Here is a 25,034-nt window from a genome sequence, read left to right as displayed (position 1 = left end):
TAAATGAAAGAAATAAATAGTAAATAAAAATTTAATAAAACAATTGACAGAAAAATACTTTACTTGAATGACGATATTATTTACAAGATTGTTCCCTCGCGTCTGCAATCTCGAGAATAGGGGAGTTAAGGAAGCGGTCTGGAAAACTTTAGCATAAGTGCATCGTAAAGGACAGGTTCTAAATTCCAATCTCGTTCAATAAGAGCCGTCTTAGAAACTTGAAATTACTCATTCACCTTTCACTTTGAACTTTCGATGCTTGGGTTCCGAATTTGCTTTTCCGGAAAGCATGAACCTATCGGAAAACGGGAATTTAATAATACAAAGACGTACATGGGCCGACTAAATGCGAGCGACCGAGCCGAAAAAGGTCGGGGGTTAAGCGCTCCGAGGGAAACGACCGAGGGAAAGGGTGGGAAAGAGAGGGATGGAGATGGAGAATGCACAGGGGGAAAAGGCACACGCGAAGAGCGAAGCACGCTCAAAAGTCTCGTTCGATTTACCTTTCCCGCGACAAAATGATTAATTCCCCATTTTTCGCGAAGTCACGAAACTCAATGAATCTCCCGGCTTCGTTTTTACGATCGAGTCCCGTGCGCCTCGTAATCGAGGCGATCGATCGCATCCAAAGCGAAACGAGATTGCGACTGATAAAAGTGTTTCTGGAATTTTTGAGTAAATAAAATGTGGAGAAATAAATATAAATAAATTTATATATATTGTACAGGGATGCATATTACATATATCACATTGTATACTACAAGTGTATATTATACAGACTTTTCCAGATTTTCTTTTAAGGATGGATTCTTTGCCAATCTAAAGAGTTTTCCTCGAAAAATGTCGAAGGAAGTTACTTTTTTTTTTGCAATTTTTGGCAATTATATACATTTTTAAATTAACATTTTATTCAAATAATACTCCATTTAAAAGTAACTAAAAATTAATTGTATTAATCTTTTAACCCCAAAAAGTTTAATTTATGAAAAACTTGTTTAACCTAATACTAAAAATTGTAAATTATTTTAAAGACTTTTCGAATTAGCATCTTATCAACATCTTTCGAGTCTAATTTGCCAGAAAATATATTTTTGAAAACAATTTACCCTTCTTTATTATTAAAAAAATGTAATTTTTAACAAATAAAGAGAAACATTTTAGTGGGCCACGGAATTCGTGAAGTAGAAAACGCGCGTGTCTATCTGACCAAAGGGGCGGTGGTCGACCGATAGGTAGACGACCCAGGAAGGGTGGCATGGAAATTCGTCGCGAAACGACACACTAATCGATACGAAATTTCAATCTTCCTTGTTAGAGCCTGTTTCCTTCGTTGCTTATTTAAAGGGGCTATACCGAATGATTCACGCTTCCGGCCTTTTTCACTCGCGATTTTATGGTTGTACGATAATCGACCAAGTTTCTGATGGCGTTTCAAGGTCACCTGATGATCACCCACAAATGAGATTGTTTAATTTTCGCGACCATCGTGGAGTTCAAAGAGCGATTACTTTACAGATATAATTACGAATCTTCGAGAAGGCTTCTGTTGAAAATTAAAAAAAGTATTTTCTGAAATGAATTATATAGAAATATAATAAAATTATTTATCCTTTAATAAATCAAATTTAAAAGATTTTTTTTTAAAACGCTTTAATTATATATCATATTAAATTAAATTTTATATTAAATGTGTCATATTAGATTTTTGTTGTAATTATGTGTGTTATATTTTTTTGAGCATAATATTATGCAAACAAATATAAATAAATGAAATATTGTATAAATAGATGTAACTAGGATACATTTTGTATCTCGAATTTTATTTTATGTCAGTTTTAAAATAAACTCCTTAATTATGTGTCGCTATTCACGTTCTCTGCGAAATTGCGATGGCGTCCCGATGATTACACATTGCAGAAAAAGCTGCTTTGATATTCATCTTGTGAAAAGTTGTTGACGGAGTGGATTTGTAGTTATCTGCGAAATTCTAAAAATGAATAGGTAACGAAAGAAAGTAAAGATGACTATAAAAGATGGATTTCTGCGCTGTGTGCGTGCTTTTCACGATACAGTAATTTTTTTAAATTACTGTCTTTTTAGAACACACGCTTTGAAGATGAAGATTTTTTCCGACTCGCGTATTAAATCAAAAGTTGCAAAATATTTTTTTTTTTTTTTTTATTTTTCACTCGTACATCAGCTTTCTCTCTTTCCTGTGTGAAGGGCAAAAAGAATATTTTATAATTCCACGTTTCTTACGCAGTTAGAAATGAACCTTTGGTATACAAGAAATAAAAAAAATGTTCTTATATGTCGGTATATTTATAGTTCCGTATATTTTAATTTAACCTACAAAGTCTATCGGAAAGAAAATCAATTTTATAGGAAGAAGATCGCCCCGGCAAAATGTTACACAATAATTTATGTTAACACGCGAACAAGAGAGATTTTTATTCCCTTGCGGATACTGTACGTCTCCATTTTCAACATAGTTTCGCCGTTTTTCGTCCTCTCGTTCAAAAAGTAAGTAACTTTGCGAGAAGAATTTACAGAGTCTCGCGATTAAATTAAATTATAAGTTGTACACGGTAAATTCGAAAGTAAAGTTATGAACGTACGAAGAGGAAAATTAAGCTTTCAGTAGTTTAAGTTCTCCTCCAGCAAAGTATCAAATATACAAAAATATAAATATTTGCAATTTCCTCTTGTGATTTTTTTTTTCAATCAAATTAATTTAGAAAGAGAGAGAGAGAGAGAGAGAAGTTTATTTACAGAAGAAATTACAAGAAATGTAAGATACGCTTATTTCAGTAACAGATTCTTTGACAAGATTGGAATCTCTTTCCTTCCTCGAATAAAATGTCAAGAGAAATTCTTCCATTTCTCGTACAGCGTACAAAACACAATGAATCGTTTTAATCGCGAAGATTTAAATAAAGTAAATAACGAAAACACATTCAACGGAGATTCAATACCAGGCAAAAAAAAAGGTAAACAACAACGAAATGATAATGGAATTGCACCCCGTTTGAACCCCATTGCGGAAGTGACAGGAGATACGATAAGTCCAGGGATTGCAACGAGAGCCCGAGTCGCTTTCTCGCGATTTTTATACATAATACAAACCTTTTTTTATCTCTCTCTTTCTCATTTTTTCGCGCGCATTGTCGTATCTTCGCCCATGTACGTAAATACGCACATCGGTCGATGTAGGCCGACATCGCCTAGAGGCGTTAAACTGGGCCACGCCAGTGCGTCGGCCTCAGGGCTAGAAATATCACCGGCAGTACACACGACGCGATTAACCCTCGTGCGACCGAAATGCGCTTGACGTACATGAGCGTGATTTTATTCCGTCGTAAGTTACCAAGATAACACGAATTTCTAACTGTGAGTTTAATCAAGTCTTCGATTAATTATAATGCGTACGCAAATTTGCTCTTATTTCTCAATCCTTTTAGAGCAGTTTTCTCTTGTGTTTAATTTTATTATATAATTCCTCTAAAATACAATTATTTAATACTAATTGGATTGCACAACAATTTATTAAACTTGTATGGTTATTTTAATTTTCCATTAATATTTTATCAAGATTCTCATACATTTTAATATTGTTTTGACATTTTAATATTATTTTTATTATATAAAGATATTCTAATAGCTATTCATTTTTTAATGTTAGTTTGATTGCGACGATTATTAAACTTGTGTAGCTATTTTAATTTTCCATTAATATCATATCAGGATTCTCATTTTTTAACATTTTAATTGTTAATATTACTTTTAATATATAAAAGTACTCTAATATGTCTATTCATCTTTTATTTATAATAGTAGTTTGTAATGCAGTTTTTGCAACAATGTTTTAAATATGCAAATATTGCATTACTTCATCAAAATAGGCATGCATTTATACGTCTGTTTTTAAATAAAGTAAAAATAAAATCTAAATATCTATATAATAATAGATTTTATTTTGGATTTCTAATTGTGAGACTCTAATTGTGAGTTTAGTAAAGTCTTTGATTAATTAGAATGCGTATGCAAATTTGCTCTTATTTCTCAATCCTTTTAGAGCAGTTTTCTCTTGTGTTTAATTTTATTATATAATTTCTCTAAAATACAATTATTTAATACTAATTGGATTGCACAACGATTTATTAAACTTGTATGGTTATTTTAATTTTCTATTAATATCTTATCAAGATTCTCATACATTTTAATATTGTTTTGACATTTTAATATTATTTTTATTATATAAAGATATTCTAATAGCTATTCATTTTTTAATGTTAGTTTGATTGCGACGATTATTAAACTTGTGTAGCTATTTTAATTTTCCATTAATATCATATCAGGATTCTCATTTTTTAACATTTTAATTGTTAATATTACTTTTAATATATAAAAGTAATATGTCTATTCACATCTTTTATTTATAATAGTAGTTTGTAATGCAATTTTTGCAACAATGTTTTAAATATGCAAATATTGCATTACTTCATCAAAATAGGCATGCATTTATACGTCTGTTTTTAAATAAAGTAAAAATAAAATCTAAATATCTATATAATAATAGATTTTATTTTGGATTTCTAATTGTGAGACTCTAATTGTGAGTTTGGTAAAGTCTTTGATTAATTAGAATGCGTACGCAAATTTGCTCTTATTTCTCAATCCTTTTAGAGCAGTTTTCTCTTGTGTTTAATTTTATTATATAATTCCTCTAAAATACAATAATTACACTGTTTTGTTTTAGATTTTGATTCATGCGTGCAGAAAGTGTCGCTCAAAGAATTACAACAATATGCGTATAAATCAAATAAAATGCATACGACTTATGAAACCCATCAAAGCGACAGACATTCGTACTTGAAACTTACATTTGTATAGAAAATGAGATGCTGCTCGTTAGTAATGCAAAAAGCATCAAAGTATAACGTTAATAACATGGAATACATGAGAATTTTTTTTTTATGTAAAAACTGCAGCAACTCGCGCGCACAGTTTTTTTTTATAGTATAATTTAAAAGTTTGCAAAAATTGTGCTATAGAAATAAATACACAATTATGTTTTATTAAAACACCATGGAAAAAAAATCATATACTATATTTTTTTATTTTATATAAAAATTTTATTTTATATAAAATAAAATTTTTTAGCTTGTTAAAATTTTAATGAGAAATATAAATTATATAAATTAAATAAATTATAAAAATAAAGTATAATGTACGTATGCATATATAAAATAAGATTTTATTTTTTGAGAGAAATTGAGAACGATAATGATGGATAATAAAGCGTGAGCAAGAAAAACTAACGTCTAAATATAACAAAAACTATATTTTACAAATATTTAAAGAAACACAGTACGATATATCATTAACTTTAATCGCTCGACATTGCTTTTTCGCGAAGGCATCGTCGAAGATAGACACCGCTCTGAGAATAGAAAGAATCCAAAAACATCCGCGGAATGCCCAATGTCGCCCGGTTATTTCTCACCGGTTACATACATGTACACGTAACCGGATTACCGAGGACCAAGTTAAAAGTGGCAGAGCACAGCTGCCCGGTAGCAGCAGCCGGCGCGTTCATTTCCCCCTTCTTCCCCCCCCCCCCGCGCCTTCTGTCACACCCGACTTAAGAAAAATCCGTCCCTTTAAATTATTGCACGGACTTTGCTTCAACTACGGAAATAACCCGCGGAGTTTTGCGGTTTATAGGAATAGGAATAACGAACTTTTCCGCATTTCAGCATGGCGGACGATAGTTCTCGAACTACATTTTATTCTTTTGCTTTCTCCTAACTACTTCTAACTTCAGTAACTCACAATTTATTTTTTAACGAAATTGACACAAAAGCTCAAAGATTTATATCTGGCAAAAATTATATAATTCGACAGTAAATTAAAATTCGTACGAATGTACGAATTCTCGGATAACAGATTAATGAGCGCGGGAATTACCTTAGCACGAAACCAGGTCGTTGATCTTTGCACCGAGTGGATAAACGCTCTGGAAAAGCCGGCTTCCGGGCTATACCGGCCTTCGGACGGCCTTGGCAGTGACGATGAGAGAGAGAGAGAGATCGTGATATTAAATCTGAGAATACATCCGTGCAATTACGTTTACGCGATAGTGTGTAATCTCATTGAAAATTATTTCAACATCCAAATGATATTAAATAAAAATTCTTATTTTTATTAATGAATTAAACACTATACAATATTTATAAAATATATACAAAGTATCTATGATAATTATTTTAATATTTTATTGTCATTTTTGTGGAAATATTTCATAAATATTTTGGTAATCTTTACAGATCAGAAAGATTTATCATAAATATCGCAACATGTTATTACAAATATTTATTTTTTACCGTATTATATAAAACATTTAATCTATATTTTAATAATATTTCAAATATAAAGTTTTTATAATTTTTTATCTCTTAATGTAAATATACAAAATATGTATAAAATATTTATATAATATTTCAAAAAAATAAATAGTAAAAATATTTATGAATATTTATTTAAATTCCATGTGCTGTCTGGGGGACATTTGCAATTTTAAATATGAATGTGTAAAACTGTTTGTCTAGAAATTTATAAATCAATATCAATTTTTCAAGTATTTATTTATATACGAACAAATGCATGGATCTATGTCACAATGTGCTCTCTCTCTCTCTCCCTCCCTCTCTCTCTCTCTTTTTCTCGCGTGTAAAAAGAGGGCGGCAAAAAGAGTTGGTGTCAAGAGGGTGTCACTCATCTTCTTATTTTAAAAGCGTCAGAAAGAGGCGATCGAGCTTACGCAGCCTTTGAACAGCCTTGGCAGTGGAGTGCGTTCGCCAAGAAGTGTTTTCCGGCATCGTGAGCATGCTGCCGAGAAAATATATTGCCCTTGAAAATATCGACGAGCGTAAATTAAGAAACTTTTCCCCTAAGCATAATCCAGGACGTGTCGGAGATTGTGTCGCGTTGAAACAATCGCTCATGTATAATCCATATCGAGTGATAAGGATATGTTATATTCATAATGAAACATGACGCTCAGAGATTATACGAACCCTTGCCAGAGTCGCTCGGGGATCGTTCCGTTGACAACGTATAAATATTTGTTCATAAAGATCTTGTAAAAATTATATTAACATTTTTCTTAATAATTGATTGATTTGGATTGAAACAGATTAATATGGAAGATAATTATATATTAAATGTTTTTTTTCTTTTTTTTTTATTTTGAATTTTATATATATTACTACGTCAGTTTTTAATATATATAGTTTTTCTCATAATGCTCAGTACCAAAGGCATTAAACTGCAGCGTATTTTTATATTGAGCGAGAGAAACAAAATAATAAAAATGCCCGTTCTCGATAAAGGCGGGTAAAGCGTAGTGTTTACGATAGAGCGATAAATATATGAAAAATGTATAGTCGATATATACGAAAATGATGTGAGACATTTTACGAATTTTATTTAATGGCCAAAGCGTTAGCGAACTCGAAGTTGACATTTTAGCAAAAATGTTGTAGAAAATAGAATATTATTTTCAATAAAAGTATATAAATCATTTTGACAAGCGTGCAATAAAATTGCTCTTAAAAGAGGAAATTAAAAAAAAAAAAAAAAACAGAATCAATCGAGAAAAGTGTGTGGCACGTATATTTTATTGTTATATAAAAAATTTAATCCGCGAAAAGCCTTTGGTTCTTATTATTTAAATAAATATTTTCGCAATTGGTTGCTTTATTAGATAAATTTTTCTCGAGAAGCTATCGCCTCTTTCTCTTAACGGGTGACTTGGAAAAATTAAGTTACATCGGCCATTGATCCTTCGCGCGGGGTTTTACGAAGCAGGCAGCCGGACGAGGATAATTGCACTCGCGTGCACGCTTCTGACCGTCCTTGACAGTGAAACGCAGATCGCCGTGAAATACTTTCCACGATTACGGACATGACGTATAACGTCAAAGCCGTAGACTACACACCCCGGCCTTCGGTATATCGATTCGTACATGCAAAAAGAAGAGTTTATTTAAATCCTCGCTGCATCCCATGCATTATATCGAGCATACGTTCGCACACATCCGGTCGTTGTTCTTTTATAAGTATTTATCGTTATATAAACAGAATCTCTCTCTCTCTCTCTCTCTCTCTCTCTCTCTCTCTCTCTCTCTCTCTCTCTCGTTATAAAATTAAACGCTCGTATCTTGTTTAGAAATTTTAATTAACCAAGCGCGGGCTAAGTTTGTCCACGTGAAACTAAATTTGGCTCCAAGTTGGACGAGACATTGCATTGGCCGATTTATATTTGCAACATAAACGTGCCGGCTTCTGTTTTTATCGTCGCGAAACGACGAATATCGCATAGGGTGTAACGATGAAACTTTAACGAGACGGTTATGGCCTTCACTATTCCCGGCGTATATTCTTGAAATATGAAAAGCGCCTTCTGTGTTGCTCCCGACAATGAGGAAACCATCAAATATTTTGCGGCCACTACGTTCATATCAATATTAAAACGTCCGAGGATTGAAAGATTAATATCGCTTGAGAAATCGCGACTTTATTTCAAACCATTCTTATCGCATTAAGAATAATATCTCTTGAAAAATACATAATTTTAGCTACGATTTTATAACCCTTTTTATAACCCCGTTACTCTTGAAATTTATCCTCCGCAAATGTTATTTCGCGTTTCTAATTTTTTATTTTTCTATTATAAATCGAATCGCTTACCGAGAATTCGTACATTTTTCCAGGGGACCTCTGGCGCTGAAATCCCTCCTCAGGATGGCAGGAGCGAGCCGGGAGGTTCGACAAGGCCCTAAAGATTTAATGCTCGCAAGTCATCGCGTTGAGCGAGATTGGTCTTCGTACGATTAGTGATTGTACCAAGGGTAGCGCGAGACGCGGGGGTGGTTCCTTCCATCGCGAGGATCGAGATGAGCGATCTACAAGCCACCCTCGAGTTCTCTCTCGAGCTCTGCAAGTTCTACAATGTTGACCTCTTCCAACGCGGGTGAGATTGATCTGCTCGTATCTGACGTGATATTACGCGATCGAGATTGTCCGAAAGAGAAAGAGAGAGAGAGAGAGAGAGAGAGAGAGAGAGAGAGAGAGAGAGAGAGAGAGAGAGAGATCGTTTATGGAAACGAATCTGTTTGCTTTGCAGGTACTATCAGATCCGAACTGCTCTCAGAGTATCGCCGAAACTGCCGGTCAAGGTGGAGGTCAATCAACCGCGAAATCGTAAGTACATTTTGATAATCCAAGAAATCTTTGTGATACGGAGAGGGTAAACTCGGGTAAGATGGCCATAGTTTTTTTTAAATGCAAAAAACATACTTTTATTTTTGTTATTTTTTAATAGTGTTTGGCATATTATCTTCACTGAAGCTTAAATTGCGTAATATTATCGAAATTAAAAGGAAAATATTTAAGGATGTACCTATAGTTTAGTACCTATTTTTAAAAATATAGGAATTTAATACAATTTGCACAGATTGTTCTGATACATGTTCAGAGACTTATAAAAAAACCTAGAGTTGATTCACTGAAGCAATCAAAAGTTATAAGGATTTTAATTTGCAATGAATTTACCCGTCGATATTATTATAAATATAATTATTTTGTAGATCTAATTATAAGTAAAAGTATTAATATAATTATAAATATAATTATTTATATAAATAAGTATAAATATAATTATTTCTGTCCTTTTTAGCCCTTAAATTGATACGATTACAGATTTTCTATCTTATAAAAAACCTGTAATTGTGTTGATTTAAGAGCTAAAGTAGATAGAAATAATAATAGGAATTTATTCAAAATTTGCAAAAGTATAGTTTAAATATAGAGGAAATATTTGATCACATAATTTTGGTCAAGTACTGACTAGTTCAAAAGATATTGAATATAATTTTCTCAATTTCGTTCTATTATCCGAGATGACATATTATTTATTGTGAAAACGTGGCAACATAATATTCAGCTGAGCCTTCTTTTGACATTTTAAATAATCTATCTTTTTATCTGAAAAAGCCTCTATATACAAACGTGTAAGCGAGAAGCGACACTAGGCCTCATATGTCAATTTACAATTTGAGCAACTTATGAAAAATTACCATGTTGCCACATTTCTTTCTTCTCGGAGAAATGACAAATTATTAAATTTATCAATGAAAGAATAAAAAATCTTCTATATTTTGTCATTATTCACTATTATCATTTTTATTCTGACATTTTAAATTACTCTGTACGAATAAATTCTTTTATTTTTATAATTCAAATTTTGTGCTGTAATGTTGAAATCGAGGTACCGTCAATGATAAAAGTTTCTCATTATAATTTAAGAAACACGAAAATTCTCCGAAAAAAAGCAACAGAAATTTGAAAATACATTTCTACACTCTATGGATAAATAATAAGATTTTATGCAATCTTTATAATAATCATATATTAAGATATATGAGAAAAGTATATATTTGTCAATTTCGACTACTTTTTGCTCCGATTGTAGGTGTTAAACATCCTTAAGGAAAAGATGGCCATAATATTTATAAAAAAATAGTGAAAACGAAAATAAAAATTATAGGTCGTATAACAATTTACATATCTTTATAATATGTCTAATGTCGATTACGATAACTTAACTGTAATTTATTCGACGTTATAACAGTTTTTAGTGGACAAATGAAAAACTCTGCAAAGTAGTCAAAAGTAAAAATATGATATAAAATTCACAATATCGTTATTTCGAACAAATGTATGCATATAAACTACTGTAAATATTGATTATCTTTGATAATAATTAAAAAAGCGTACTATATAGCGATTATTGAAAAAATTAAAATCTATAGCCATCATACCACCCTACTTTACCCTATTTCATTTCGCACATTATGTATATTTATTCATACATGTGATTGCTATAAATATATTTAATGCCTCAAAATTATAGTGTGCAAATTTTTTTGTGTTTTATATTTTATTTTACATGATTTCTTATATGTATATATTTTACAATGTATTATATATATTTTATATTACCTGTTTTATATTATATATATATATTTTTTTTATATCATTAGAAGTTTTATATATTGAAAGCAATTTTTCCTTTATATTTAACAAGACAGCTTTGACATTTCTGTTCCTTACGCGAGAGAGCATCGCGTGACAGCGTCACGATTCTGTGTCTCGTCATTGCTCGTCGTTTGCAGTCGTATCACGCAAAAGTTCTTGTGCCCGATTCAGTTTCTTTCGATCGATCGTGTACCGATCGTATTCCCGGGACGGGAAACTCGACGCGAATTCGTGTTGCAGATTCCCTGGAGGCGCCGGGCACGAGCAAGCGCTTTCAGATCCTGTACAGGAACGAGGAGGTGACACTCGGCACTTCCGTGCTGTTCCGGGCGCATGTGCTCGTGCACAGCCACAAGATCGAGGAGGCCCTGTCGCGCACCCACTTTAATCTAGGTGTCGAGCTATGGTTCAGCGAGCCGACGCAGCCGGGCAACATGGCTTGCGTGTCCTCGAGGTGAGCATCTCGCCGTCTAACGGCCGTCGGCCCGTGTAATTTATCCTCCACACCCCCTCCCCCTCTTCAATTCTTCTCCGCTGATAACGGAGACATGCAAAGGGTGGACCACAAACGAGCTGAGCAATCTGCCGATCGTACCAATTTTTATCTCTCTCTTGTTTGCGACCTCTCCTGAATCTGCGAATAATTATTAAGAAGACGCTGAATCGCGGCAAATCTCTGAAAAATTTAAAGAAGCTAGAATAAATTAAGTTAGACTGCTCTTATTACTTTATAGACATAGATGTATAATTATGCCTATTTAAAACGTAGGATAAAAACAAATTTTGTATAGCATATTTTTTCAGATCTTTCTTTGTGAAATATATATTTATAATACTTGCATGATTTATTGAGAGCTATATGTTAATTTTGGACATGTAAAAGATCGCACGCCTCTTCTTTATTTCATAAACACGAGCAATCTTAATATCGCGGATGTACAAATTGCATTTGCGACAAACTCCTCGCGAGTATCATAATCGCGTTCCTAAGTGACCTGACTCTTCCGTCAGGTCTCAAAGTTGATTTTCCTCGGGCAGACTCGATAAAACAGATTCGAGGTAACGACGTTGAAGAAAATTACTTGAGGCAACAAGATTTTGCAACACTCGGTAGTAGAGACGTTCAGATAGCCTTTAGACGTCGGATATCTCTGTTAGATATTTGCTCGCAAATTGTGAGAAATCCCGCTGGGACTGATCGATGGGAGGTTTGACGGACGTTACTTTTTCAGGGCGCTACAGCTGAACTTTACACCCACGAAGGGTCTTCACTATCACCTGCCGGTGCTCTTCGATTACTTTCACCTGGCCGCGGTGTCCATCACGATCCACGCCTGTCTCGTGGCACTTCATCAGCCCTACATCAAGTCAGTATCGCGTTCACATTTCGTAATATTCTTTCCGAGTATTCGATGTAATGTATATAATCGACGTTGTCCCCCCCCCCCTCTTTCTGTTTTATGGTCGTGTCTTTTCACCCCGACGAAAGTAGGAAGAGCATACTTCACGTAGTGCAGAGCTGGTGAGTTCTTGACTACTTTAAACAGGTTCAGAACCGGCTAAACTTCCCGCACAAGTAGTCGCACAATTTATTACCCCCTTGCCAACTTTTGAATTCCCGAACCAACTTGATTTGGAATTTCCATCTGTCAAATACGCAGCACGTAATTATATGTATTTTTTCTTGCATGAAAAAATACCCGGTTAGATTATCACACGATTGTCCCTTTAAAATAAGTAGAGAGAAATGAATTTTTAATAAGCGCAAGGGATTGCATTTGTTCTAAAAATTAATTGCGTGGCTGTAATTTATTCAATTGCAATTGCAGCGCACCGCGAGGCGGAAAACCTTGGCTGCAGTTCAAGCAACCGGCGGCGAACGGCGACAACAACTCGGCGACGACCTTCGGAAACATTGTGAGTCTCGAAAGTGCCCATCAAACGAACATTGGCAGCTAATAAAAATCCACGTCTCGTTTTAGGAGACCACCACGAGATGCGTCGGATCGGGGACGAGGTTGCAGCATGCGAGACTGGTCCAGCAAGAGGTGACGAGGCTGCTTCTGGCCTCGAGGGAATCCTTGCTCAACGACTTGTCCGACTTGGCGCGGCTGCTCCCCTCCTGGCAACAAAGGGCGCTCGAGCTCGCGCAGAACTCGCACAAGGAGATCACGAAGGTTCGTTTTCTTCGTGTTCTCTTTTGATTTTGCCGACACGCAAAGGTTTCCTCTTAAATACTGATCCTTCGCAGTTGATGGACACCGAGGAAGCTGACATAGCCCAACTGTGCGCACAAAACATCGTCCTTTGGCAGCACTTCCTCGAAGCGTTCTCCGGCCGAGAAGCGGTTCATCAGCATTTAGCGCGGGTTCATCATCAACTGAGAGTAAATGGAGACTTAAGATAAACATTAAGATAATATTTAATAAAATGTGACAATCAAAATTAATTAATCCTTATTTCATAGGATAAATATATTTAAGCAAAAATTATTAATTTTTTTCACTCTGATCTTTATTTAGAAGGATCAATAATATATATAAATTTTTTTTAACATTTTTATTCATTGATAAACACGTGGGAAATATACGGGTTGTAGGTGATAAAAATAATAGTACTAAGTAAGGATTAAATATCAATAATAATATTCTTTGGATCTTAAATTTAATAAAAGGTTGATTGAATTTTTTCAAATAATTTTATTCATCCGCAACTTATTATATCAATTTTCAGGTAAAGCGATTCGCCGAGGGTTTCTTTGTATTAGAAAATCCGAGAATGTCGGCAGCTGGCTGTTACGACGCGAATTATCAGTCTTATCAAGCGGTGAGCGAGGCTGCTCGGAGATCGCGTTATCTCGCATCTTTACCACCGTTACCTGTCCATTGTCCAGAGCTGGACGGCGATCTTCACTCGTTGCCTTTGATCTTTGAGGATCAGTACGCTGACATGCAGCAGAGGCACAGAAACAGCGGTGAGTTTATCGCGATGCGATTATTCGCTACAACATCCGCTTGAAATCATTCCAGTATTTTAATTATGGAAAATTAAATAAAGCACGTGTGTGTACGCATGCGCGTCGATTATATTATATTATATTATATAGAGTAGAATTTTTTATTTTTTAAAGCGATATATAATTACAAATTAATTAATATTGAAAGATATTAATTATTCTAAATACCAAATGTAATGTGATAATCAATAAATTTTTAACATTATAAATTGTGTTTATTCTTCTCAGTCCCCAGCATGGACGACTGCAGCTGCGGGATAGCGGCGATCCTGGAGTCGCGCTCTATAGGCATCTGGTCGCCCAGAAGCGAAGGCGCGGCGCAAGATATCGGATCGATCCAGGCCCGACTGATGCTGACACCCTCCACGCTTCCGGCGAGGCACAGCAAATCCCTCGATCAGCTGGGCCCCGATCTGGCGGCACCTCTGCAGCCCAGAACATCGCCCAAGACTCTGCCCAGGTCCGTGTCGACCCAGTTGTTCCCGCGGGGGCAGCGTGGCGGTGGTCGCAACGTCACGCCGCCGGCAACGGTGCCTTCGAGGGGGAGGCCCAGATCGACAGTGCCGTCCAGTAACACCCTCTTCCCGCCCTCGGGTCAGCAGGCCTGTTCCGCGCCGAATCCATCCCTTGGCTCTACGCCGGTCATCCCCCTGCCTCGTGCCAAGTCCACGCAGATGCTGGTGCCGAATCGGCAGCAGCAGCAACAGCAATCCGACCATCACTCCACTTCCATTACCTCGCTGCTGGCGGCGATGTTTCCCGAGTTGCCGCCCGGCGGACATCTGCCCGGTTATCGGCCGTCGTCCAAGTCCTGCGATCAGAATCTCACAGTGCCAACCTGCATGGGCGCCCTGGACCTCAGTCAGTTGCCTGATTGCTTAGAAAGCAAATCGGCAAATATTGTGGAAGGTATAATGCAATGTATTTTTCGAAGAATATATGGATTGAAAATAATATTGATAAAAATGTAATTTAATGTTGAGGAAAATTTTTTTGTGTGATAATCGATTTTTCGTGTAGATTACCATTCCCTCGACACCAGAAGAATACGACTGGAACCGCGGAGTCATCGCCTGGGAACACGTCAACCGTTGCCAACGACCACAAACGACCAAAGTAGCTTTCTATCCACCAAGGTGCACGTAAACGGCGACAGCTTTTTACTAGACCCTCAACCACTGCACACGGCGACGTTGGACAGAGTCACATACCGAGGAAATTCCAGAAAGTCTGGACACCAGACAGGCGGCAAATATAGTCAAACGAACGGTATCGAGACACGCAGGTATCACACACTCGGCAAAACATCGATGACGCATAGGAGTCGCCCGGAGTTACCAGAGTCCATGAATGGCAGCGCACTGACCGGCAGCCATTCGTATCTGGCGGATCCCCTGAACAAGCGGTCGAATATTTATGCAAAAACCACGGACTCGTTCTTCTATCGCACAAACGGCAGTACCAGCGGAAGAATACGCGACGAGACGGGGAAGCCAAAGAGGCCGAAGAGCACGGAACGGCTAATCGATGACGTGGAGCGCAACGATTGCTGCGACTTTCGACGGGACCGACCGACTCGCAGGAGAACCGAGCGAACGATCAAGTCGTCTCGAAATGGCACAGGCCAGAATTATAGCGAAGAGAAACAACGACGCGAGAAGAAGGGCGCGGAAACAACTCAAGAACCGATCTACGAGGTGATCGCTACAAAGCCGGAACCGAAGAGAGAGTCTCGCGTCGATAGAAGGAGAGACAAGCACAGCAGGCGACCGCACTCCGCACCAGTCCTCGACACGGACCACCCGGTGGAGGAGGGAGGTCGCAAAAGTGATAGAAAGTGCAATCACAGAAACAGGAAGCCACCACCACCACCGGCGTATCAAGATCCTGCTGTCGCCCCGTTGCCCAAATACCGTCATTCCCCTTCGGCACCTGCGACGAGTGTCCTCGAAGTAGAGAACAACAATAAAATTATTCTGAAGGTAGGATTTCCAAAAGTGTAATAGAACCCATAATTTTACATGCAATTTTATTGATACATTCAATAATTCTTCCTGCCGTTCAGATGGAACCTATCAAATCGCCCATGGAGGCACCGACGACGAACGGCACGACACCGTCGGACACATCAACGAGCCTCGGGGTGCCGCCGTTGAACGCAAAGAGGCTGCGATGCGCCAGTGTACCAGTAGCTCAGAACAAAGTGGTGGTGCCACGCAGCGCAGTCTCTCTGCCTTGCATGCCGATACGCGATAGCAAGGACAGCCTGAGCAACAACATGCCCGTCATTCCCAATCTCCTGAGTCCACCATCCACCAGACCTAGCAGCCCCACGCCGAGCTCGAGTTCGAGCAACCTCACGTCCGAGTGCTCAGGCTGGGTTAGCAGCGGTGACACCTCCAGCTCGGAACAGCGTCGTAATCAGGCTAAGCTGACGAGCGAGCAGCTGCGACAGAAGCTGTCGAAGATCGTGCCACGCAAGGATCGTCCCACTGTCACCGCGAAGGATAGCGTGGACGAACACTCGTACGAGGAGGTGCGGCTTCCACCGCCAAAGATGTTCCAGGACGAGCCGCCACCGCCCGAGGAGTTTCGCGATCCACCGGCGCCGATTGACAATCCGCTGTACCACGTGTACGAGACGGTGAAGCAGACCAAGAGTCCGAAACAGAACAAGACGGCGCCCTGCAGCCCACAACGGAACCGGGACCGGGAGAGCGTCTACGGAAGGGACATTTGTCTGGACTGTTATCAGGAGGGAAAAGAACTACTGCAGTCCACGCAGGACGACTTTATCAATTTTAAGAAGTGCAAGGAGGAGTTTAAGCGACAGATGAGCTTCTCAGGCAAGATCTACAGGTGCGTCGAGTTGCCGCGCATGATGTGTCAGCGCCGTCTCCCGTTTAGAACTGCTTCCTGATACTTACGATGACTTTGCTTTACTTTATGATAATTAGAAGTTGCGAAAAAAAGCGCTCTGAATAACCCATGAAGCTTAGGTACTTTAATCTACTTTGACATTGTTATTTTTGATTAATCAAGCTAGAAACATGCTTGGAAAATGATGCCTAAATTATTCGAAAATTTATTACAATTGATTTAATTTTATTTAGAGATTTAGATGATATTTTTTTTCTTTTTTTTTTTTTTTTTTTGTTTCTTACTTCAAGATTTTATTTCCGCTTCGAGGTGCCATTTTGCGTTTCGCTTCCGCGTCCTTTTGTCTGTATCTTTCCGTTTGTAGTTAAGTTCTCTTCTCTGTCTACCTTACCACCCTCTAGAGAGCGCGAGGAAGCACAGTTGCGTTTGCATAAACGTGCCCATTCCCTCGGATACGATGACCTTCTGAACTTCTCGTCGTCGGTTCAATCATTAAGATCGAATGTGCCTCTTAGTGATTATCCGACCCTGGCCTCGACTCTGCCGTACTTCCACATCAGTGACGAGTATCGGCTCTTCTCGCCGGAAGGTGCACATCTTATCATATGCGTCCACGGTCTCGATGGCAACGCCGCTGATCTTCGTCTCGTCAAGACGTATTTGGAATTGGGTCTGCCTGGGACACACCTAGATTTTCTCATGTCCGAGAGAAATCAGGTAAGTTACAAGATAGCTTTACTTCTTATTATAATTATGGTATTTAATATTTTTTGTAAAATCTTATATTTTCTGAATTCAATTTTATGTAATTCTTTTGAAATTATTCCTGTATTTTTATTTGTTAAAGGAGATTAGTCCAACTAATTAAATGAATAAATATAAATTTTAGCGCCTCATTTTTTTCAAAGAATGTTTTAATCTCTTCGACAAAATTAAAAGCCGCAGGATCAAGAGTATATCAAATTGTCACGTGCATATGTCGTTTGACAGGGCGACACCTTCTCTGATTTTGAAACGATGACCGACCGCTTGGTGGCCGAGATCCTCTATCACATTGAATCGTCGGGCCTGAATCCGACGAAAGTGAGCTTCATCGGGCATTCCCTTGGGACCATAATCATCCGTAGCGCCCTGACGCGACCGCAACTGCGACCGCTTCTGCCTCGTCTGCATACCTTCCTCAGCTTGAGCGGACCCCATTTAGGCACTCTCTACAACACGAGCGGTTTGGTGAACGCGGGTAAGCCTATAGTAATGCCTACTGGCATTCCCATGTCACCGGTCTCGATTATAAACCTTTCGTCAACAGGTATGTGGTTCATGCAAAAATGGAAGAAGTCTGGATCGCTGTTGCAACTGGCGATGAAGGACTCGCCGGACGTGAGGCACTCCTTCATGTTCCGCTTGAGCCAGAAGAGTAATCTGCAAAAGTTCAAGCACGTTTTGCTGTGCGGCAGCGCTCAGGATCGATACGTGCCCCTGCATTCGGCTCGAATCGAGCTCTGCAAGGCTGCCGTTCGAGACCTGACGGATCAAGGTGATCATGATTAAACTTCTTATCTTAACGTCTCGCCTTACTTTATATAGCGATTACGTAGCGAGTATGTCGACTAGAGATGAGATGTTAGTTAACTAACTATGATCTGATTCTTTCCCAGGTGCCGCGTATCGCGAGATGGTGCATAACATTCTGTACCCCGTGATGTCGGCGTCCGGGGTCAGCCTCGTCAGATACGACGTGCATCACGCTTTGCCGCCGACGGCGAACGCCCTGATCGGCCGCGCCGCCCACATCGCCGTCCTCGATTCTGAGCTCTTCATCGAGAAGTTCATGCTGGTGGCGGGGTTGAAGTACTTCAGATAAGGAAAGGAACTGTCTAGCGCACGAAGGGAAAACAAAAAAAAAAAAAAAAAAAAAAAAAAAATCTAATTAAACTGTAGTAAACGCTCGGACGCTCGGTACTCGCCCGTTCTTCGACGATCCCGTAATTAGCGTAATTTATAGACACAACTCGTCGAGCATTGCCTCGCTTCCTCCCTCTTCGTTCGAAGCTGTTCTCTGCCCCGCGGAAAGCAATTCGGGGTATCTTGAGAAGCGAGGCAATCGAATCTTTTTTACACGAAGCGCGACGCACGCCGTCGATTTTAGTATCAATCGTTGCGTTAGGTTCTCGCGCGTCATCTCGATATCAATTATAAATGTCGCGGATAAGTACGGTCGAATTTAGATTCTTTCGCGATGCAAAGAGTTCATCGAGAGTTCGAGCATTCAGAATCGAATGTATCTAGTAGCTCGCCGTGAAACGGACCTATTCTCCAGTGTGGTTAGTGCGATGACGGTAATAATAATAGTAGTAGCAGCAGCGACGCTCTTCGACTAAAAGGCAAAAGAGAAGGCAAGGCGCGAGCTAGTGCGAAAATTAAGTATATGCTTGGGAAAACTCTAATGCTAATCACTATCGAGTGATCGGATGTACTCTAATCTCTCCAGAAAGTCGGAATGAGAATTGGCGGCCTAGTAAAATACAGCAAAACATGATACGATCGTTGAACACGTTAGCTTTAACATCATTGTTATGACAAATGGATCACGGAAGAAGGACGGTAATTGATCGAAGAATCGTACTTCGTAAAAAAAAAAAAAAAAAAAAAAAAAAGGGAGAAGAAAACTGAGAGACTCTCTTCGACCAGTGTTAAGCTGCACGACGGAGAGGAAGGGAAAATAATAATAATAATATAATGATAAAAATAATAATAAAAGTAAGACAATGCAACGACACATTGTCTAGTCGCATAGGAAAGTTACGAAACGTATGTCAATTGTTATCCTCAGATAAGTGTGAGTGCTGAATGAGATGAGTGCGGAGAACGGATGGATGAGAGCCGAGTACGATGCTGAAAGAGAGAAAGAGAGAGAGAGAGAGAGAGAGAGAGAGAGAGAGAGAGAGTGAGAGAGAAATCTAAAAGAGAAAATGATTAGATGAAAAGATAACGATATACAAAGCGAAACAGCTGAGGATGAAGGAACGTCAAGAAGAGCGCATAATTATGAGAACGTTTATCAGCGTTATCAACATCAACAAGAGGACTCGGGAGTCTCCTCTCGTCAACGACGAGTCTCTCGATATACTACGACGGGAGTGACTAACGTTTCAGGTATATTAAATCCCTCCAATACTAGATCTCAATTTGCTCAGAACAATTTAACGATGAAAAAATGCGAGAGAGAGAGAGAGAAAAAAAGTGAAAAGAAAAATATATTAATCGCGTATATTAATCGAGCGACGAGAAGCACGTGAAGCGTCGCGCTATAACTGTCGAGATCGTCGCCGAGTAACACGAGCGAATTCGGCTTTTATCGACCACTTTAAAGTCTACAGAGCGTTTCAGGATCGCTGATCTTGAAATTTTTAACGATAAATCCTTTGACCAATTTTATATAAACATCTCGACCGAAATGTATGAAAAAGTACGTTGAATAATTTTTTATTTATTTAACGATTGGAGGTTTGTGATGGAACTGAATAACATCATCTTATTGTTTTATTTTTCAAAAATTGTGCTTTATTATTTTATTCCTTCAGATTCTTTTATTATTGTTAGATATGTTTAATATGTTTTATATTATTATTAAAATTTAGAATCTTTTATTAAATAAAATATTTTATATTAAATTTTTATTAATATTTCAATTATTTTATTTATGCAAGATTTTATATTAAATTTAATATTAAATCACAGGAGCGAGATAAAAGTGATTAGTCTTGAAAAACTGGATTTTAAATTCGCCAAAGATTTTGTCGTTAAACTTCAAGTGATGACAGTTTTCGATGCACTTTGTGTGTCAAGCTACACGATCGTAGCAATTCAAACGGCGCGAAAATGACGCCTCGTACTTTGACGGTTACGTAAACATTTCTTTTTTTTTTTTCGTGAAGGAACTAAAATTCCCAAAATCAAACTGTGGGGGGAGGGATATATGTTAGATGTTTGTATTGTGTATGTGAATGTGTGCGTTTAAAACTTTTAACACGATATGTCGACTGCATGTCCCTATTTGTGAGCGATGTGTAAGACGATATAAATAGATAAATCCCATTAATCGCGAATGTACATACGTATATCCATGATAGATTATAATTGTTACAAATTGAGGGTTGAAGTACGAGGCGTCTATTTTATTTCGCGTATTAATTAATAATTATGGAGTGGAAAGTCACGAGAGCTTGAAAATTTTTTAAACTTCAAATTTTTCGTAAATTGATGGTATCAATTTTTTTTTTTTTTTTTTTTTTTTTTTTTTTAATTCTAAAAAAATATATAGTTATAAAGATATATTTTATACTTTTGTTTTATAACACGTATGTATGTACGCGTGTAATTTACTTTATAACATATCTCTTTATTGAAATAAAATGTGTGTAGGTATGTAGATGACAGATAGCTCTTGATAATCTTCCACTCCGCAATTCTCGCGTTACAAATCTCTATGTAAACTGTAAACACACACTGTCCCGAGCGCAAACGTGCGCGTAGAAAATAATGATTTTTACAGCGATTCCACTGTCGTAAGGCATGCGTTAAAACAGATCACGCGGATCATACGTCGGCTCTCAAGATATGTGAGTAATATCGTATCGTAATCCGTATCACTCAATATAATCCATCTTTTACATGCGTAAAAAAAAAGTATGTATGTACGTCTACGTATAATATCGTCATAAAACGATCAACCTACGACCACCGTTAACGTGTATATTGCGATCGTACTATATATAAATATTATTACAAATGCGAGCTTGATAATCGTGGAATGGTGAAAAACTACGTAAGTGCAACTTTGCATCAGATTAAGCTATTTATAAAATGCGTAGGAAGATAAAACAATTCTTAGAAATTAAAATGCATTAATTTCGATTTTTATCTCTTTAACATCGTGATAAATAGATATATTTTTAGCATATTTTTTATTTTATCAAAATGTTTTCTCAAAATTATTATGCATACAGAGTTGTAGGATAAAGATATTATTTGTCTCTATTGGTCCTCAAATAATTTTAATAAAAATTTCCGATCTTATCTTGACACTTTGATGCTAATTATTTTCTAGTGTGATGCAAAATTGTATTTGCTGACGCAAAGTCTTACAGTATGTCACCATCTGTGAGTACTATTTTATCGAGCCCGCCGCCAATAATTGTCTTCAATAATTCCTCCGAATTCTGACAGTCTATTTGATAGTCGTCTATAAGGAAATCGGACTCGAAGCACAAAATCTGCGTATTGAAACATTTCTCTATCCTTTTATTTGTCTCTACGTCGCTGATTTTAATATGACTATCGAAAAGTAGGCTGTTTATCTGATAAATATGTTGATCTTTTTCAATAAGATGATTGTAGTATTTAATGTTTGTCAAGCATCGTCGAATCCATTTCCGACACTAATCGATGACCTCCCTCTCTCTCTCTCTCTCTCTCTCTCTCTCTTTCCTCTCCTCTCTTTCCCACTCCCATTCTTAACTTGTTTTTTATATATTTTATATATGACAAAAATCTATCTAACCTTCTATCATGTAAGATTTATTTGATGTACAAAATTTAAAAATGAGATTAAATAACCGTGCAACATTAATCACACTTCCGAGTTGGAGCAGCTTTCGTCTACATCAGCCGGTCTCTGTCAGAAATTTATGACATTTGTGTGCCATCGATGAACGTCACGAATGCGCATGCGAATGAAAAATTTATTTATTCCAGCTATATATCTGTAATGAAATTTTTATTCCGCAACAGAGACACGTTTATCAGGTAAATAGCCATCGCCTCTGTTTCCCTCAACTGCGAATAAATCTCTCGGATGACGCGTCGCGGATCAATCGCGAGAATCAAGTCCTGTTGTTCTCTTTGTATTCTCTACTCAGCTGCTACTTGGGTGGAAATTGTCGCAAATCGTGCGCAAAAAGAGGATTGAAAAATGCGACGCAGAAAGCGAGGAGAAAGCAGAAGAGGGTGGGTTTCCAGGAGATACACGGGGAGCTTTCCGATTTAATGCCCCTTCGGCAGAAACATTGATCAAAAAAAGGAATTTTCATTGCTGTCCTATTGTTTGCTCAACTCAATGTATTCGTCGTTTTGCATTCTCTTAATCGACTCAGCGAGACCCACGCGTTCTCTCCCCCCAAAGTCGTTAACTTTGTACTCTCGTCGTGTAAATTTAAGTTTTTAACTTACCACTTAAGGGACAATTTTCTAGAAGTTTATCGGAGAAAACCATCGGATTCCGATCGATTTTCCGCGTTCCGTTTCTGGATAATATATACGTTTTAGAGAGATCTTCTCTTCGGATCGGACTATTTCAGGGACATGAAATCGCTATTGCAAGTGTCGTGGATGTGTCCTTGTGTAATTTACGATTTGTGTATTCATTCCTTTCCCTCCATCCCGTGGCGTCATCCTGGCTGGCACACATATAGCGAGTTCTCTAATAAATTATGATTATATATCTTCTCTAAGACAATTAATAAATGTTTAAAATTGGCGAACGCAATTTTAAAAATATAAAGTAACTTTGCTCGTTATCGGACTGGCCTTTGAAGCTCCATAAAATATAAAATATAAAGAGATTGAAAGTAAATAATAGATAGAAATGTGAAATCATACAAAACAGAAGAGAGAAAGAATTGAAATGTGAGGAACGTGTTTGTTTCACGTTTTTGAAAATTATTGTGTGCCATTTAATTAGATTCAATGCTAATATTTATATTTTAAACTTTATTTTCTAATATTATGTAATACAAATTTGAAATGTATAAATTTATAAACATGTAACTGCTCATTGGAAATTTATATTTTTTTCTTTAAGCGACTATATATTTTCTTTACGTCAATTGATTAGTCTGCAAAAATATTGAAGCAAGATAATCGAAAAATTAATATTTTACGAGATATTTCATAGTTTTTGTACAATTATATTAAATTAAAGTATAAAATATCTCGTAAACTATTCAATTTTTGGTCATCATATCCTTATAATTTTTCAAGTAGAATATTGCCAGGAATCGATTTATATAAAAAAAATTAGAGTAGTTTCATTTAAAAAAATTAGGTTGACTTTTTACATCTATTTTAAGATCAAACTAATGGCACCATCTTATATCCCCTTCAAAGTCACAAACTTTTGTACGAAACATTTTGCAAAAAATCAGGTCACAAAATAAACAGGGTTGAAAGTTTTCACAAATGAATACCCTGTATATTATATATATTTTGAATTTGTATTATCATATATATTATTATGTATTATTTGTTATTATATATATATATATATATATATATATATATATATATATATATATATATATATATATATATATAATATATTGCCATACAATTCAAAAGTTTTATTTTTTCCGAAGTTAAATTCTCGCGTCTATAAAATTTTCTTTTATATTTGTAATAAAAGAAGAAATTTATAAAGAGTCGTCACAACTGGAATATTATATGGGAGTTTCAAAACGACTCTTGAAAGTTGAGTGCCGAGGTTCTGAGAAAATGCCAATCCGACTCTCTTTTGAAACGTGCGTCGAAGTATTCATCGACACTCGGAAAAGAGAGCTCGCTATCGTTCGTGTTACGATTATCGAGCGTGTTGTGCAGCCAGGTCCGATTAAATAGCCACACCACCACGTAATCACTCACCGAATCACTTGCGAAAGAGAAAAAGTGTGTGTGTGAGAGAGAGAGAGAGAGAGAGAGAGAGAGAGAGAGAGAGAGAGAGAGAAAGAAAGAGAGAAAGAGATCGTATGCAACATGGGAAATGCGAACGAGATTTAAGCAGAAAATATATCGTCGTCGTTAAAGGAGAAACACCAATGAAGAAGTATAACACAATGTATACATTATACGTAATATATAAATACGTATAAAAAGAATGAATAAATCTACATATACATATAAATAAGAGATAGATTAATAAAAAATCTCAAACCATTACATCATTATTATTCATCAACATACGGAGGGCGTATTTACTTTA

The 25,034-nt window shown here is 37.0% G+C and overlaps 1 protein-coding gene across 3 annotated transcripts in view; it reads left to right on the top strand.

Annotated features, from left to right (window-relative positions):
- LOC140669962 (protein FAM135A) overlaps nucleotides 1–22,388 on the top strand; it is a 34,712-nt gene extending 12,324 nt beyond the window's left edge. Inside the window, exons 2-17 of one of the 3 annotated variants that reach the window (XM_072900225.1) lie at nucleotides 8,778–9,037; nucleotides 9,191–9,267; nucleotides 11,344–11,557; nucleotides 12,336–12,470; nucleotides 12,596–12,625; nucleotides 12,933–13,020; nucleotides 13,086–13,280; nucleotides 13,355–13,489; nucleotides 13,837–14,077; nucleotides 14,348–15,028; nucleotides 15,140–16,101; nucleotides 16,185–16,978; nucleotides 17,515–17,716; nucleotides 17,990–18,239; nucleotides 18,309–18,536; nucleotides 18,658–22,388. In XM_072900225.1, coding sequence (XP_072756326.1) covers nucleotides 8,961–9,037; nucleotides 9,191–9,267; nucleotides 11,344–11,557; nucleotides 12,336–12,470; nucleotides 12,596–12,625; nucleotides 12,933–13,020; nucleotides 13,086–13,280; nucleotides 13,355–13,489; nucleotides 13,837–14,077; nucleotides 14,348–15,028; nucleotides 15,140–16,101; nucleotides 16,185–16,978; nucleotides 17,515–17,716; nucleotides 17,990–18,239; nucleotides 18,309–18,536; nucleotides 18,658–18,863 — 4,515 coding nt within the window. In that variant the 5' untranslated portion in view covers nucleotides 8,778–8,960 and the 3' untranslated portion in view covers nucleotides 18,864–22,388. Of the gene's footprint in view, nucleotides 1–8,777; nucleotides 9,038–9,190; nucleotides 9,268–11,343; nucleotides 11,558–12,335; nucleotides 12,471–12,595; nucleotides 12,626–12,932; nucleotides 13,021–13,085; nucleotides 13,281–13,354; nucleotides 13,490–13,836; nucleotides 14,078–14,347; nucleotides 15,029–15,139; nucleotides 16,102–16,184; nucleotides 16,979–17,400; nucleotides 17,717–17,989; nucleotides 18,240–18,308; nucleotides 18,537–18,657 lie in introns of all 3 variants that reach the window. The other 2 variants (XM_072900222.1, XM_072900223.1) reach the window with 2 other exon arrangements.
- Nucleotides 22,389–25,034: the final 2,646 nt, after the last annotated feature.

Source organism: Anoplolepis gracilipes, chromosome 10 (assembly GCF_047496725.1).
Source record: "Anoplolepis gracilipes chromosome 10, ASM4749672v1, whole genome shotgun sequence".
Lineage (NCBI taxonomy): Eukaryota > Metazoa > Arthropoda > Insecta > Hymenoptera > Formicidae > Anoplolepis > Anoplolepis gracilipes.
Note: the sequence above shows the minus strand (reverse complement) of the source record. Positions and strands in the feature narration are given on the sequence as shown.